This window comes from Balaenoptera borealis (assembly GCF_965194805.1).
Source record: "Balaenoptera borealis genome assembly, chromosome: 2".
Lineage (NCBI taxonomy): Eukaryota > Metazoa > Chordata > Mammalia > Artiodactyla > Balaenopteridae > Balaenoptera > Balaenoptera borealis.
In genome coordinates, this window is record NC_138867.1 from 74272802 (window position 1) to 74291278 (window position 18477).

The 18477-nt window shown below is 36.2% G+C and overlaps 1 protein-coding gene across 1 annotated transcript in view; it reads left to right on the forward strand.

Annotated features, from left to right (window-relative positions):
• Positions 1-18477, forward strand: part of ADGRV1 (adhesion G protein-coupled receptor V1) — a 566898-nt gene that overhangs the window by 94680 nt on the left and 453741 nt on the right. Inside the window, exons 26-30 of the mRNA XM_082378598.1 lie at positions 6317-6446; positions 9093-9173; positions 10558-10697; positions 14190-14799; positions 18164-18379. Of these exons, the coding sequence (XP_082234724.1) occupies positions 6317-6446; positions 9093-9173; positions 10558-10697; positions 14190-14799; positions 18164-18379 (1177 nt within the window). The remainder of the gene's footprint in view (positions 1-6316; positions 6447-9092; positions 9174-10557; positions 10698-14189; positions 14800-18163; positions 18380-18477) is intronic.

An 18477-nucleotide genomic window follows, 5' to 3' on the forward strand; every position in this document is an offset into this window, starting at 1 on the left:
AGGAAGTATTTTATATCCTTCAACATTTGTTTTCCCAAAGAATCTTTTTCTTTAAATTTAATACTAGTTTTCTTGATTTTCCTCTTATTCCTAATAAGACCTGTACAAGGGTGTAATCTTAAGTAATTTGTACACACTTTTTCTCCCAAACCCCAGAAAACTTGGCTAATTGCATTCAATTAATTTTGGCTGTATTGCAGTTAGCAGAGTTTTCTTTGCTAACTGCAAGAAGATGATTTCTTCTTTCTCAAACGCATTTATTGGGCAAGTTATATTTCTCTTGCCCTGACATTTATTTTGTCTTTAGTTTGGTATGTAGTATACTTCATAGGGCATCTCAGCTTGGCTCAGTATTGTCTTCTCTGTGTTCTGTTAAAGAAATACTTTAGTCCTTATATTGATGGTCTTTTTAAAGTTTTTTTTAGCTTTATTGAGGTATAATTGACAAATAAAAATTATATGTATTTAAGATTTACAACTTGATATTTTGATACACATATACATTGTGAAATGATTACCACAGTAAGCTAATTAACATATCCATCACCTCACATAGATATAATTTTCTTTCCCTCCCTTCCTTCTTTCTTTCCTTCCTTCCTTCCTCTCTTTCTTTCAAGATGCTTAAGATCTACTCTCTTAGCAGATTTCAAGTGTACAATATAGTATTGCTCCAGAACTTACTCACCTTGCATAACTGAAACTTTGCATCCTTTGATAACTTCTCCTTATTTTCCTCTTCTTCCAGCTCCTGGCAAGCACCCTTCTAGTCTAGTTTCTGCTTCTATGAGTTTGACTGTTTTAGGTTCCACGTATTAGTGAGATCATGAAGTATTTGTCTTTCTGTGTCTGGCTTATTTTACTTAGCATGGTGTTCTTCAGGTTCATCCCTGTTGTGGCATATGACAGGATTTCCTTTTTTTTTTTTTTTTTTTTTTAAGGCTGAATAATATTCTGTTCTATCTATCTACTATCTAATTTTCTTCATTCATCTGCTGAAAGACATTTAGGTTGTTTTCATATCTTGGCTACTGTGAATAACGCTTCAGTGAACATGGGAATGCAGATATCTCTTCAACATAGTGAATTCATTTCCTTTGGATATATATCCAGGAGTGGAATTACTAGATCATATGACGGTTCTATTTTTAAGTTTCTGTGGACCCTGCATGCCGTTTTCTATAATTGCTATATGAATTTGCATTCCTACCAACAGTGTACAAGCATTTCTTTTTCTCCACATCCTTTCCAATACTTGTCATCTCTTGTCTTTTTAACAGTATCCATTCTAACAGGTGTGAGGTGATATCTCATTGTGCTTTTGATTTGCATTTCCATGATGATTAGTGATGATTTGCACCTTTTCATATAGCTGTAGCCCATTTGTACGTCTCCTTTTGAGAAATGTCTATTCAGGTCCTTTATTCATTAAAAAAATTAAAAAAAAAATTATACAATTTTTAAAGGTTATGTTCCATTTACAGTTATTACAAAATATTGGCTATATTCTACATGTTATACAGTACATCCTTGAGCCTATCTTACACCCCATAGTACCTCCCACTCCCTCAGCCCTACATTGCCTCGCTACCCCACTGGTAACCATACTTTGTTCTCTATATCTGTGAGTCTGCTTTCTTTTTCTTATATTCACTAGTTTGTTGTATTGTTTAGATTCCACACATAGGTAATATCATACAGTGTTTGTCCTTCTCTGTCTGACTTATTTCACTTAGCATAATGCCCTCTAAGTCCATCCATGTTGCTACAGATGGCAAAATTTCATCCTTTTAATGGCTGAGTAATATTCCATTGTGTATATATATATATATATATATATATATATATATATATCCATATCTTCTTTATCCATTCATCTGTTGATGGACACTTAGGTTGCTTTCATATCTTGGCTATTGTAAATAATGCTGCTATGAACATTGGGTTGCGTGTTTCTTTTCAAATTAGTGTTTTGGGTTTTTTTTGGATATATATACTCAAGAATGGAATTGCTGGGTCATATGGTCGTTATATTTTTAGTTTTTAGAGAAACCTCCATACTGCTTTCCACTGTGGCTGCACCAATTTACATTCCCACCACCAGTGTATGAGGATTCCCTTTTCTCCACATCCTTGCCAACATTTGTTATTTGTGCTCTTTTTGATGATAGCCATTCTGACAGGTGTGAGATGATATCTCATTGTGGTTTTGATTTGCATTTCCCTGATGATTAGCTATGTTGAGCATCTTTTCATGTGCCTGTTGTCCATCTACATTTCCTCTTTGGAGAAATGTCTATTCAGTTCTTCTGCCCATTTTTTATTTGGGTTTTTTTTTATGTTGAGTTGTATGAACTGTTTATATATGTTGGATATTAATCCCTTGTTGGTCATATCATTTGCCAATATTTTCTCCCATTCAGTAGGTTGTCTTTACATTCTGTCGATGGTTTCCTTTGCTGTGCAAAAGCTTTGAAGTTTAATTAGGTCCCATTTGTTTACTTTTGCTTCCATTGGTCTGTGTGTCTGTTTTTGTGCCAGTACCATACTGTTTTGATTACTGTAGCTTTGTAGTGTAGTATGAAGTCAGGGAGTTTGATTGCTCCAGCTCTGTCCTCAGATTGTTTTGGCTATTCAGAGTCTTTTATGTTTCATACAAATTTTAAAATTATTTGTTCTAGTTCTGTGAAAAATGACATTAAGGGACTTCCCTGGCAGTCCAGTGGTTAAAACTTCACCTTCCAATACAGGGGGTGCAGGTTGATCCCTGGTTGGGGAGCTAAGATCCCACATGCCTCGTGGCCAAAAAACCAAAACATAAAACAGAAGCAATATTGTAACAAATTCAATAAAGACTCTAAAAAAGTGGTCCACATCAAAAAAACTTTAAAAAAATGACATTAATATTTTGATAGGGATTGCATTGAATCTGTAGATTGCCTTGGGTAGTATGGTCATTTCAGCAATACTGATTCTTCCAACTTAAGAACACGGTATATCTTTCCATCTATTTGTGTCGTCTTCAGTTTCTTTCATCATCATCGTATAGTTTTTGGAGTACAAGTCTTTTACTTCCTTAGGTAGGTTTAGTCCTAGGTATTTTATTCTTTTTGACGCGATTGTAAATGTGACTGTTTCCTTAATTTCTCTGATACTTTGTTGTTAGTGTATAGAAATGCAACAGATTTTTGTATATTAATTTTGTATCCTGCAACTTTACCAGATTCATTGATGAGCTCTAGTAGTTTTCTGGTGGTCTCTTTAGGATTTTCTATGTATAGTATCATGTTGTCTGCAAACAGTGACAGTTTTACTTTTTCCTTTCCAATTTGGATTCCCTTTATTTTTTTTCTTGTCTGACTGCTGTGTCTAGGACTTCCAATACTATGTTGAATTAAAGTGGCGAGAGTGGGTATCCTTGTCTTGTTCCTGATCTTAGAAGAAATGCTTTCAGCTTTTCACCATTGAATATGTTGTTAGCTGTGGGTTTGTCATATATGGCCATCCCCAATCTCCAGTTGGATTATCATTTTCTTTAATAACTAGAACAAAATGAAACAAACAAACAAAAATCTATGTATGTATCCTTCATGACTATCAGAAAGCTAATACCCTTGGAGATGTTTCTGAGAATTTTCAGGCCATGGGTTGCAGAATGGATGTTGTGTTAGCAGGTATGAAAACAACATGAATCTCATTGTACACCTCCATTAGAGCTCTTGTGACCAGGTGCATTGTCAATGAGCAGTAATATTTTGAAAGGAATATTTTTTTCTGAGAAGTAGGTCTCTACAGTAGGCTTAAATATTTAGTAAACCATGTTGTCAACAGATGTGCTGTCATCTAGGCTTTGTTGTTCCACTTACAGAGCACAGGTATAGTAGATTTAGCATAATTCTTAAGGGCCCTAGGATTTTTGGAATGGTAAATGAGCACTGGCTTCAACGTAAAGTCACCAGCTGCATTAGCCCCTGATAAGAAAGTTAGCCTGTCTTTTGAGGCTTTGAATCCTGCCATTGAATTCTCCTGTCTAGTTATGAAAGTCCTAGATGGTGTTTTCTTCCAGTGTAACACTGTTTTAACTACATTGAAAATCTCTTGTTTCGTGCAGCCACCTTCATTCATTATCTTAGTTAGATCTCCTGGATAACTTGCTGAAGCTTCTACATCAGCACTTGCTGTTTCACCTTGTACTTCTGTGTTATAGAGATGGCATCTTCCCATCAACCTTATGAACTAACCTCTGCTAGCTTCAAACTTTTCTTCTGCAGCTTCCTTACCTCTCTCAGCCTTTATGGAACTGAAGAGAGTTAGGGCCTTGCTGTGGATTAGGCCTTGGCTTAAGGGAATGTTGTGGCTGGTTTGATTTTCTACATAACTACTAAAACTTTCTCCATATCATCAATAAGGCTGTTTTGTTTTCTTATCATTCATGAGTTCACTGGAGTAGCACTTTTAATTTCCTTCAAGAACTTTTCCATTGCATTTAAAACTTAGCTAACTGTTTGGCTCAAGAGGTGTAGGTTTTGGCCTGTCTTGGCTTTTGACATGCCTTTCTCACTAAGCTTAATAATTATTTCTAGCTTTTGATTTAAAGTGAGAGACATGTGACTCTTCCTTTCACTTGAACACTTAGAGGTCATTGTAGGCTTACTGATCAGCCTAATTTCAATATTGTTGTATCTAAGGGAATAGGAGGCCCCAGAAGAGGGAGAGAGATGGGGGAATGGCTAGTCAGTGGAGCAGTCAGAGCACACACAATTATTAAATTAGCTGTCTTATATGGGTGTAGTTCCCTGTGCCCCAAAACAATTACAATAGTAACATCAAAGATCACTGATCACAGATCACCGTTTACAAATATAACAATTATGAAGAAGTTTGAAGTATTGTGAGAATTACCAAAATGTGACACAGAGACAAGAAGTAAGGGAATGCTATTGGAAAACATGGAACCAATAAACTTGCTCTACGCAGGGTCGCTAAAACCTTTAATTTGTAAAAAATACAATATCTGCAAGGTGCAGTAAGGCGAAGTGCAATGAAATAAGTTATGCCTGTAGAAATTTGGAAGTTGGGAACATATACATGACATTAAAAGCCTAGAATATGGTAGCCTTTTCTAGCGATAGGGTCTAGAGGGAATCTGATGAAAAATAGTTTTTCCAGGTCCTAGGAGAATGTTAAAATTGGCAGAGAACACAAAGATGAGCTAAAAAGGTAGGAAAAATAGGAAATGTGGTATCACGGAATACCAGAGAGAGAGGGAGTGGCCAATTGTGTAAGATATTGCTAAGGTCAAATAATATGGTTTCCTAAGACAGTCAAATGTTATTTCTGCTGTTAAGATTTGTAGAATTACTCCTTTGATGACTGCACTCTAGGCAAGGTTAATTACTTTCTTTTCTTGAGCTGCTATATGTCTTTTATAGCAGTTGTTTTCTATCCTATGCTTAATACTCCCCCTAGGGAATGTTTGCGTGGAGATACAGATATGATTTGGCTGTTTTTGAATCCCAAGCATCTAAAATGGTGCAACGCACATGCTGTGTGTTTGAAAATATTGAAAATAATTAGTAAATGAGTGATTAAGTGCATTGGTACTTGGGTTCCTCAGTTTAGCTTTAGGATCATTAATTGCTCCGCAGGATGAAATATAGTTGTCCACAAAAGCTAACCCTAGAAAAAATTTAAACATCTTTAAAATTTATTGTCATGACTTGAGGGGAAAATGCTTATATTAGATAGTGGGAGAAAAAGGGCCTTAAGACTTTAAATAACTACTTTTCTAGTAGCTATGAACTTTTCTGATGGGAGATCTGTATTGCGAATTGCAATTGTGATATAATCAAGGAAAGATTAATGCCCAGTGGATTGATATTTATTATTGCTAGGGGAAATTTTTGGAATGAAAATACCATTATTATTATGCAGTGAGTATTTAAATTACTCAATGACATAAACCGAATAGTTCTCAATATACTTAATCAAAAGAATTCCATGCATCTCATTGACTTAATTCTTTAGGAATTTGTGGATGTCACCTATTCAGATTTCTCATTTGCCTTAAAAATTTTTTTTGATGAATAGGAAAATAAGAGAGATCAAAATCCATCTGCTTTATTTAGTTTGAGGATATTTGTTTAGAATTTATATTGAACACTATTCATATCCATTTAAATGTTTTCAATTTTATATTTTACTTCATCTGTTTCAGTATTTATAACAATTTGGGATATAGTGAACATTCTCATTTTACACATTCACGTACAGAATAATTATAATCTAATGGATAAATCTTTTATTTATATTTCAGAGTGTTGCTGGTACCTTAGAATTTCAACCAGGAGAAAGATTTAAGTACATTTCTGTTAACATCACTGATAATTCTATTCCTGAATTGGAAAAATCCTTTAAAGTTGAGTTGTTAAACTTGGAGGGAGGAGGTAAGACTCAAAAATGTCAAATATTTACTTGTACACTCACCATAGTGGTAGTAGATTCTATCAAGGAAATAGGTTCTTTTGAATTAACCTATTGTGCTGGTTTTCCCCCTTTCATTACCCATTGGTCTTTTCCTAAAGTAGATGTGCTTTTACAATGAAATAATTTAATTATACTGAATCACCAAATTATAGCTATCATTCAGAGTAGGTGCCCCTAAAATCACCCCTCTACCTTCTTCCTTATTTCAGTTTTCACAGTAGCTCCTTTAGAGCTACCTCCAGCTGTAGAACAGGTCAAAGTTAATCTCTTTAGATAATCCATTATGAGGTGATTATCAATAAAACAGGTTAACAATACCTTACTCTCAATTCTGTAATGCCGAAAACTCTGATTATCACAGATTTTTGGAGTCAAAAATCCATTTTGTGGCAAAACTCATCTGTATTGAAGACAGGCTACTTATAATCTTTATTTATCCCACTTAGATTAACTACATATGTTTCTTTGCAGAAGTATCACTGTGTTTGATTATCAGGTGCTACTGGGGGTGTTACAGTATACATGAGATGTGTACCATATTACCTTTATAAATGTAAGAATTTGGGAGTTGGTATGGTATTCATCAGGTCAGTCTCTTCCATTACAAAACTGGTATTATTAGCTTATTATTATTTTTAATGTTTTGATGAAGAAAGTCATAGTACTGAGTAAGCCATCCAAAGGGAGAAATTGGGTAAGACAGAAATACTAAGATTGTCTTTTAGTATGCAGTGAGACTTTGGGGTAAGTATGACAAAATTTTCCCATGTTTCCCTTCCTTGTTTTCCCAAAGCCCAGGTGGCAGCAAAGGAGGACAAGCCAGGGAAATGATTAAACAGCGCCACAGCTTGGTTGACTACATAAAACAGTGAAAGTATGCTGGACAACGTGCTGGGCTGGTGTCATGTAACAATACCAGCTTTGCTTGTCTTCTAGAGACAAGTCCTTTCATTTCCAAATCATTATTTTCATGAAACGACTTCATTAATCAGAGGTCACTATAAAGTATTTGAAGAGTTGTTCTTTGTATTACTTATAGCTAAAAATACTTGTGTAATAGAGAAACTGTTAGTGAGCATTACCTAATATTGATTAATAAGGAGCATCAAATATTCTTCAGAAATGATATTTGTGATCATAGTGATACTTGTGATTTTATATAGAAACTTCCTCCTGTATCTCTAGAATATGCATCGTTATGTATTAATTGGACATGAGTACTCATTTGAAAACCAATCTTGCTCCTTAAGTGGGCAATACTGGCAGAGAATCTGATCCTCCCCTCCCCCTTTGAGTGCGCATTGGAGGCAGAGGAATCTAGACGCTGGCCTCCGTTCCTCGAGTCGTAGCTGGGAGTGCCTAAGAGGTGAAATAGCTTGTAGAGCTAAATTCTTTTGAGGATCAAAGGAGAAACCCTTATTCCTCACTGTTTTGCCTATAAGACTAATTCTACATATGATAGCCACCTGAGTAGATGTTTTATGCTAGCCAGGATACATTGGTGTTAAATTTCACCCCTCTTCCTCACAACTTGTGGTTAATATGGAAGCCAAGCCATGCACTGGATAGTCCCTGAAATCCGTTTTGCCTCTAATGTCTTTAAGATCATTTCAGGTTTTGGATGCCATAAATTCTCATATATATCCCAGTCCTTTGGAGGGGAAGCACAGAAGAGCAGGGCAGATCTTAGACTGGCCTGTCAGTCAAGGATACTGGTAGAAGCACATAGGTGTGGATGTGGTCTTGCTACTCTTACTCCTTTTCCACGGCTGCCATCGCTGCCCTTCCTGTCTTCTTTGTTTGCAAATATTTGGCAAAATAATGGTTGGCTTGTGAGTGTAGTGGAAGTAAAGTTAGAATCACTTTCTCTTTATTATAGTCTTTATATATTGCCAGGATACTTCATTTTCTACACTATTATTTATTTGGTCTGTACAGTAGTTCTGTAAAAGACAGCAGACACCTTTCATAGGTGAGAAAAGTGAGGTACCAAGAGGTTTAGTGACTTGCTGAAGGTTTTACAAATGGTGTCTCTCACAGCCAGGGCTGCAGCTGAGGTTTTTAGGCTGCTTGTTTAGGGTTCTTTGAGAAATGTCAGTGGCAAAAGGGTGATCAAGCCTGAGAATGGTACATATGGTGGGAATTTAAGTGTGTGGTTGAAGGGAAATGTTAGATGCCTTTCCCTAATTTTGAATTGGTGGTTGTAAGCGGTAAGGTGACTGTCAAAGGTATGTAGGACTAAGTGTAAGCTGATACGTGCACGCAGATGTTTAAAAAATCTTTAAAATGTTAAAAACAATTTACACTGTTGTAAAGTGAAAATTTAAAAATAAAACTAGTTAAATTGGCAGAAATGGGGCATGCCAATTACAGCCTACATGGAATATTTCCTGAAGCTATGAATGAAAGTTTTATATATTGGTAGCTTGACTAATGTTATACTATTACCACCTAATCTGTTTGTTGTTTTTTTTTTTTTTTTGAAGAATGCATGTCTAATATTACTGTATTTTCCTCTTTGCTGGATATGTTTTAAGAGCTCTCAATTTTCTCATTGTGTCAACGTGTGTTGCGTGGGTTGTGTCTCTGTGTTTCTCCTTGTGAAGTGACTGAACTCTTTAGGGTTGATGGCAGTGGTAGTGGTGATGGGGACATGGAATTCTTCCTTCCAGCTATTCACAAACGTGGTAAGCAGCTGTTCCAAGGCCCTTTACTATTCTACATTTTAACTTTTCTTTTTAGAGACAAGAAAATTAACCATTTATTGATACCTACTACATGCAGGTCCTTTATGTATTTCGTCTCATTAACCAGCACAACTTTATGAAGTATTATTTGTTCCGTGTTATTGTCAGCCAGCTAGAAAGTGATCAAATCACAATCAGGTCCTGTCTGCCTCCAAAGCCCAGACTCTCCTCCTCTCTGTGTGAACCTAATGCAGTTTCCTGATTCTAATTGTAACAGAAATTTTGCTTGGTATCATTTACAAAAGTGATTATTGAAAAAGATTTTACATCGGCTTTGAGTACCTGAAAAAGAGATAAATAGAACATTTATACTTTCATGTAGAATGTATCACACTGATTTTCTTTACGAAAACAATTGGGTCTTTATATGTAACTTTTAATCAGAACAAATGGGAAAGAGAAATTAAGAAGAAAACAAATGGGGAGAATAAGTTGCCAGTTAATGGGCGGGAATATTGAAAAGAGGATGCCTTTTGAATTATATTCGTATACAAACATGATTCAGCGTTTTACCTCAAATATTTTTCATATTAAGGGAGAATACATAGAATACTTGTTTTCTTTAGGGAGCACTTAACTAACCCTCAGAACATTCCTTTTTCACCATGTCAGGTTTTATATTTTGGTTTCAGAACTCATGTTCCCACCCCTCTCATTCCTGACTTCCATCAGTGCCTCATGGAACTTCTGTATTTAATTACTCTCCTAATTTTGGGATTGTTTATTTTCTTGTTTGCGTCCATTAATACAACATAAAAGTTGAACATACTTCTTAGGAAAAAATTAAATACTTCTTTAGATCTTGGCATCTTTTTAGTTATAGGACTGGATGAGATCAGGAGAGGTAGATCTATAATATCATAATATGATGAAAATATGCCTAGAATTAATGCACATTTGGAAACCAAGAATCTGTGCAGTCAGATTGATGAAAATCCTAGGGAAACTACTGTTTCATAAGGGTAAGAATCATTTTGGCTCACGTTCTTCTGAGGTTAGCAAAGGTCATGGGAGACTTTCCTTACATGCTCCATGTTAAAGAATGTTCTCTTTCATAGAGAAGAAAAAGAAAAACAAGTTTTCCTTATTCATCTTCAAGTGCTTATGCAGCACTTGTATATCACGTTAGTGCCCAGACAGAGGAAGGTCATAAAAGCATGAGTATGTGTGGCAGCCATTTGTGTGTGCCTTTCTTTCTAAAGCAAATTAGAACATGCTCAGTGAATGGTACATCTCTTTTCAAAAAGTTGTTCCTTGCTTTTCCCTTTGGTTTGTAAATTACTGATTAACATTTTCTTCTGTTTGTTGGAACTTATCCATGCAGCCAGTCTAGGAGCGGCTTCCCAAATTCTAGTGACAATTGCAGCCTCTGACCATGCTCACGGTGTATTTGAATTTAGCCCTGAGTCACTCTTTGTCAGTGGAACTGAACCAGAAGATGGGTACAGCACTGTTATATTAAAGGTGAGTACGTTTTTCTCCATTCCTAGACATTGCTTTTAACACTGTTTTATTGTATTATTAAGGTGTACTTTATGTTCATTTTTTTCTATTTAAGTGGAGGGGAATGAGTCTAGAGGCACAGACAATTCAAACTGCTAATTAAACAGTGATTTGGCATTTGTCTTTGTATTTCACTTTGCATACAAATTCATCTCATGACTCTGAGGATTCCTGACTCTTTAAGGAATACAGTGGATCTGTACTACATAGATTTTTATATTGATTCACATAGGCTCTGGTCACAAACATCTCCAAAATCTCATTGGCTTACTACAACAAAGATTTATTTTTCACTCATGGTTTATGTCCATCTGAGGTGGGCTGTCATCAGTTACTTAGGACTGAGGATTGTAGAGGCTACATCTCAACAGGTGCTTCTCTCTCCACGGAGTGGGGAAATGTGAATGTGAGGAACTGCACACTGGCTCTTCAGCTTCTTTCTGGAAGTGATTCACAGCATTTCCACTTAACTTCTTTGGTCAAAGCAAGTGCAAGTCACATGACAACGCTAATGTAACCAGGTAGAGAAGTGCAATCCTGGCTTGTATCTCTCCCAGAAGGAAAGAAAATCCAAAACATTTGTGAACAGCAATAATAACAACTCTGTGTGTGTGTGTGTGTGTGTGTGTGTGTGTGTGTGTGTGTGTGTATGTGTATGTCTGTATGTCTGTGTGTGTCTACTCTGCATTCATCCAGTAGGAATTAAGTAGGATTCTATGGTTAAATAACTTAGAGGAGCTAGAAACTTGCTCAGCTTTCTCAGATTTTATACAAGTGATATGAAGGATCACTCAAAGTATATCCTTTTTGTATTCTCATGGCAGGTCTTCAGTAAACTGTTGTGGAGTAAATTAAACAACTTCAGAAGAAATAACTAATTAATTTTATTGTTATTATTTTTTTGGCTGCTTTGGGTCTTCATTGCTGTGCACAGGCTTCTCATTGCGGTGGCTTCTCTTGTTGTGGAGCACGAGCTCTAGGCGTGCGGGCTCAGTAGTTGCAGCATGTGGGCCCTAGAGCGCGTGGGCTTCAGTAGTTGTGGCGCATGGGCTCAGTAGTTGCGATGCGCAGGCTCTAGGGTGTGTGGGCTTCAGTAGTTGTGTGCTCGGGCTCAGTAGTTGTGGCTCATGAGCTTAGTTGCTCCACAACATGTGGGGTTGAGTGGGGTTACTTTTCGTTGCGGTGCACGGGCTTCTCATTGCAGTGGCTTCTCTTGTTGCAGAGCATGGGCTCTAGGCAAGCAGGCTCAGTAGCTGCAGCATGCGGGCCCTAGAGCACATGGGCTTCAGTTGTGGCATGCAGGTGCAGTAGTTGTGGCTCATTGGCTTAGTTGCTCCATGGCACGTGGGATCTTCCTGGACCAGGGATTGAACCCGTGTCCCCTGCATTGGCAGGCAGATTCTTAACCACTGTGCCACCAGAGAAATCCCGATAACTAATTATTGGATTGGCCAAAAAGTTCCTTCGGTCTTAAAGTAAAAATAAAAGACACATTTTTCATTTTCACCAAGAACTTTATTGAACAACGTATTCACCCTTCTGTTCCACTACCTTCCGCCATTTTTCAGGCAACGTCATAATTCCATCTTCCCAAAACTTTTTATCTTTTTGAGCAAAGAACTATTCCAGGTGTCTTTTACAGTCTTCCAGGGAATTGAAATTTTTTCCATTAAGAGAATTTTGTAAAGACTGAAATAAATGGAAATCCGAAGGTGCAGTGTCTGGTGAATATGGCGGATGAATCAGAACTTCCCAGCCAAGCTGTAACAGTTTTTGCCTGGTCATCAAAGAAACATATGGTCTTGTGTTATCCTAGTGGAAGATTTTGTGTTCTCTGTTGACTAATTCTGGATACTTTTCGTCGAATGCTGCTTTCAGTTGGTCTAGTTGGGAGCAGCACTTGTTGGAATTAATCATTTGGTTTTCCGGAAGGAGCTCATAATAGAGGACTCCCTTCCAATCCCACCATATACACAACATCACCTTCTTTGGATGAAGACCAGCCTTTGGTGTGGTTGGTGGTGGTTCATTTCACTTGCCCCACGATCTCTTCCATTCCACATTATTGTACAGTATCCACTTTTCATCGTTCATCACAGTTTGTTTTAAAAACGGAACATTTTCATTACATTTCAGTAGAGAATCGCATGCGAAAATGCAGTCAAGAAGGTTTTTTTCTCTTAACTTATGTGGAACCCAAACATCAAAGCGGTTAACATAACCAAGCTGCTGCAGATGATTTTCAGTGCTTGATTTGGATATTTTGAGTATGTCGGCTATCTCCCACGTGGTATAATGTTGATTGTTCTCAAGTAATGTTTTTATTTGATCACTGTCAATTTTAACTGGTCTACCCAACTGTGGAGTATCGTCCAGCGAGAAATCTCCAACATGAAACTTCACAAACCACTTTTGACATGTTCAATCAGTCACAGCACCTTCTCCATACACTGCACAAATCCTTTTTTGCATTTCAGTTGTGTTTTTACCTATCTTGAGATAATACAGCTATATGCTGAAAATGTTGCTTTTTTCTTCCATCTTTAATATTAAAATGGCTACACAAAAATTCACCAATTTTGTTAAGTTTTCTTTTTTTTAATGCACGCTGATATGATAGCCGTCACAATACAATCTAACAAAATTGTTTCTAATGAAGTTAAAGACAACTAAGCACTACTAGAGCCATCTTACGGAAAAAACCAAATGAACTCTTTGGCCAACCCAATACTAAAGAAAGAAAAAAAAAAGGATTAAGGGAAAGCATCAAGTTTTATAAATTCCTGTCTCTAACTTTATTTTGAGCCAGCATTCATATTTTAAGTATAAGTAAAAATTACTTTTAGTTGGGACTTAACTTGAAGTGATTTTTTTAGGCTTTTTATTCTTTTTAACATAACTGTTGACAAAATATTTCTTGCTTTTTAAATGTGTTTTATATAACCTTGGGTTATGTACTTTTTTGGTGAATTTTTGTTTTTTATATTATATTGAACATACAATTAAATATAATTTGTTTTAAAAAATGAGTTTTATGGCTAACTTTTCACAAAAATTATGAGTCATCTATTCCTTACAATAAAGTATATACCTTCTTTGCAGGAAATGTAAACATCTTCATGAATATACTTAAATATAAGACACTGTTAATTACATTTGCTTTATTACTAATATATGTTATAGTTGCAGAAGTGATACAGCTATAGTTTAGTTAGAAGCTAAAAATGTTCAGTCAGTCTGTCGTTTCATGCAACAATCACGTTTTAAGTGGGACTCCCTGAAGGTCTTCAAATATGGGTAGTACATTGCCTTCAAGAATTTTATATTCTTGAGAACAGCTTATATAAAATAAAGTAAAAAATTAATGTCCCTTTATCATTCTGTATTTACAGACCTCTAAGTCAATGGTTTTAATTCCTCTTTTAATACATTTTAATATTGAATATTTTAAAGATTATGAGAAGTCATGGGACTCTGTCTCGAGTGACTTTGCTTTGGAGCATAGACTCTGATCCTGATGGCGATCTGGCCTTCACCTCTGGCAACGTCACATTTGAGATTGGACAGAAGAGTGCCAACATCACAGTGGACATACTGCCTGATGAAGATCCAGAATTGGATAAGGCATTCTCTGTGTCTATCCTCAGTGTCTCCAGTGGCTCTTTGGGAGTTCATACTAATGCCACATTAATAGTTTTGGCTAGTGATGATCCTTATGGGGTCTTCATCTTTTCTGAGAAAAATAGACCTATTAAAGTGGAGGAAGCCACCCAGAACATCACGTTGTCAATAATAAGGTTAAAAGGCCTCCTGGGAAGAGTCAAAGTCACATATGCAACACTGGATGATATGGAAAAACTGCCTTATTTTCCACCTAATTTAGCCAGAGCAACTCAAGGAAAAGACTATATTCCAGCTTCTGGATTCGCTCTTTTCAGAGCCAATCAGAGTGAGGCAACAATAACTATTTCAATTTTGGATGATGATGAACCAGAAAGGTCGGAGTCTTTGTTTATTGAACTGCTCAACTCTACTTTAATAGAGAAAGTACAGAATCGCCCAAGTAAGTAACCATTAGTGGGTTGTTATTATTATTAGAGGTAAGAATCCTGAAACAATAAATTAAGAATTTGGTATAGTAGAAAATTCTATAAAAATAATAAGTTCTAACTTTGAAAGCATCTTCTTACAAAAGTTTATTGATAAGGCAAATGGAAGTGGGACACTTGAAAACATGAAATCATGTTTTAAAAGCCTGTTACATTCCCAGACTAAATTTTTAGAAGTGTCTGTGTAATCCAGTGTAACTGATCTCTAGTACTATTGTACTTGATGTTGTAGCTTCCAAAACATTCTGGAATCAATCTGGGGATTCCAAGGACAGTCCTAGTAGCAAGATCCTGAGTCTCTTTCACCTTGATCCACTCTGGAAGATTCCTTAAACAACAGAGTCTCTTTGTATTAGTGAGGAGCATGAGTGAGGATCTGGCAACTGCATGAGGGAAGTGGGGGGACAGGGCTATGTAGTAGTAAGAAATCCTGGAAATTTTGTGGGTCACCGTGAGAGCTGAGAAGAAGGCAGTGGTTGGGGATAAGAATGAGGAATGCAGAGTGACCCGTGTTGGGCAGAGGATCTGGCGCAGCGGCTTCTATTGGAACACAGCAGCCTCTACCCCTGGGGTTGTGGCTCAGTAGCTTTGTAGAGAGAGGGGGGCTACTAGTTGAGAGCAGGGCCTGAGCTTGGGGAGCTAAAGGTAGTTATTGCACTATAGCTTGTTCATTAGTCATATCTCTCTGCGAAGACGTATAACTTTAGAAAGGGGGTTTTAAATAAAGAGAAGAATCTAGATTTCCTGGAACAAGACAACAAGGAAAGGAAGAATGGTGATATTAATTTAATATCAGTTTTAGGATAATATTTGTAAATATTTATAAATGTAATACAGTAAATAAATCTGTATCTAACAATATAATAAAACCTTCTTAAGGAAATTGGAATTAAATAGTCCAAAGAGTAAAATTAAAAAAAAAAAAAATTTAAGATCTGCATGTTGACTGTGTTCTGCCATATAGATTAAGGTTTCTTACAAGTAAATTTCTTCACCTTACTGATATACTGTATAGTGAGCACCATTCTTGCCCACAGTGTAATTGTAGTCCAGGGTTATAGAAGGAAATTTACTTTCTAGGACAACTGCTAGCATTAAATTTTCAGGTTACAGTCAAGGTTAAAATTCTCACACAATAACCCATCCCTTTTTTTCTTAGCAAGATTTAGCATCAGTTATAATAGCAAATACATTGAAAAAAAACCCAATAATTAGTCTTATTAAGTAAGAATTATAAAATATAGCCCTGTTTTCAAGGAACTCACAGTTTATTGAGTGAGCTAGAAATAAAACCGGGAGGGAGGATCGCATATAGCAGTGGCTAGGAGCGATGGTTGCTGGTGCAGATAACTTAGGTTCAAGTGTATAGTAATAAATTGTTGCCCATAAACTTTTAAAGCCCCAGTTTCCTAATCTACAATACAGAATTATTATAGGGCTTAAATATCATAATATATGTGAAAATGAATACAGTGTCTGGCACATGGTAAGCATTCAATAAATGTGAACGATTATTATTAATAAAGTGGTATATGCAAAATATTAATGTTCTGTGGAATGGGAGAAACAGTCAACATGTATTTATGCTTGATATGTTCTTGGAACCATGCAGCATACTTGGGGCGATTCAGAATAGGTATAAGCTATGATGTGAAATAATTAAAGGACAATTAAGTGCATTAGAAAGAAAATAGTAAATGTCATTAGAAATGAAGAAAAAGAACAATTAAGTGCAAATCTATGTGATGTTGTCTCCATTTTAATAGGCAAAATCAGTGTAGGACCTGATAGGGTCTCTGTACTCTGCTCTGAGTGTAATCATCAACCTTCAGGAGAGCAGTGTGAGAAGACTGGTGATGAACTGGCGCAGGGCAGGATGAACAGTTGTGGATAATTGAAGGTTTGATGAGGAATTGCATATAGAGAGCAAGAGATTAGACAAACCCTTACATGATGCCTCTTAATTGTGTCCAGCAGGTACTATTCTAATGCCTTAGCTTACTTACTCAACATCTTTGTGCCCTTGATTCCACATCTGTAAAATGTGGACAGTGTTACCCACCACACAGAGATGGTATGGGAATTAAATTCCTGGATGCAAGAAAAGTGCTTAGAACAATGCCTTTTGAATAGGCCATACTCAGAAAATGTCATCTGCTTCTACAGCTCTGTGTTACTGCCATTTTTTTCCAACGTAGTTAAATTTAATTGTTATATTGATTTATAGTTTTGTGTTTTTAACTATATAATTTAGTGCAGTCTGGGCCTGTATCATTGAAATTAAATTGTGTCATTACTTGTTTTGACAAGGGTGCTAGTTGGAATTGAATCTAGAAAGTAAATCAGGGAGTTTGTGGAAGGTCCTAAATACCTTCAAAATAAGTTTTGCTCTCTCTAAAATCAGTGCAAGTAAGAAGAGAGTCTTAAAAATAGGCTTAAAAGCATAGCCTTAAAGTATAGCCTTAAAAGCCTAAGTGAGCACACTATTATAGCAGCATTGGGGTAGCATGACTCTGCTTTCTGGACGAGGTAGTTGCATGACTATTAACTGAGATGGGGCAGGGGGAACAGGTTTATGAGGAAGCACAGTGAAGCAGGGAGAGAGGCAGTAATTGAATTAGAGTGTGATGATTTTCAGCTCCTCTTTGAGGGCAAGTAACTAAATTACTTACCTACTCAATTTTGTAACTGTAGTGCCTTTAAAAAAATTTATGGCATGCTGGTAACTAATTAAAAGAGCATAATTCTGTAGGTTTCATCATTTTCTGTTATCATATTTTGCAAAGTGATGATTAATTATACTCTAATCATTTTTTTGCCTTTTTACAAGTTTCCAATAGTTATTAAAATAATTCTTGTAGGGTAACTATTCCTTTGCTATAATAAAAATCTCCCTAGAAGTTATAGGAGAGTAGGGACTTTCCATTTAGTTTATTTTTGTATCCCCAACATCTAGATTAGTGCTGGTACATAGTAAACGATAAATATGTTTTTGCTAAAAATAGTAGAAAACACAAAATGATTATCCCATTTGGCTGATGGATCTTGCTGAGGCTTTTTTAAAAAATTTTTTATTGAAGTATAGGTGATTTACAATGTTGTGTTAATTGTACAGCAAAGTGACTCAGTTATACATATATATACATTCTTTTTCATCTTCTTTTCCATTATGGTTTATCACAGGATATTGAATACAGTTCCCTGTGTTATACAGTAGGACCTTGTTGTTTATCTATTCTATATACTGGCTGAGGCATCTTGATGACTTTTGGCCAGTTCTTAGAATTTTGATATATTAGCTTTTCTTCTGTCTTTCAGTTCCAAACTCTCCATGCCTTGGGCCTAAGGTAGAAACTATTGCTCATCTAATTATCATTGCCAATGATGATGCGTTTGGAATTCTTCAGCTCTCAGCACCAATCGTTCGAGTTGCAGAAAATCATGTTGGACCCATTATCAATGTGACTAGAACAGGAGGAGCATTTGCAGATGTTTCTGTGAAGTTTAAAGCTGTGCCAATAACTGCAATAGCCGGTGAGAAAAGACATCTAAGGAGCAGTGAAGTGTTTTAGAGGGAAATTGTATCCTTGATTAACAAAGCCCCTCAAAGATGTAGTTAAAAAAATCAATTA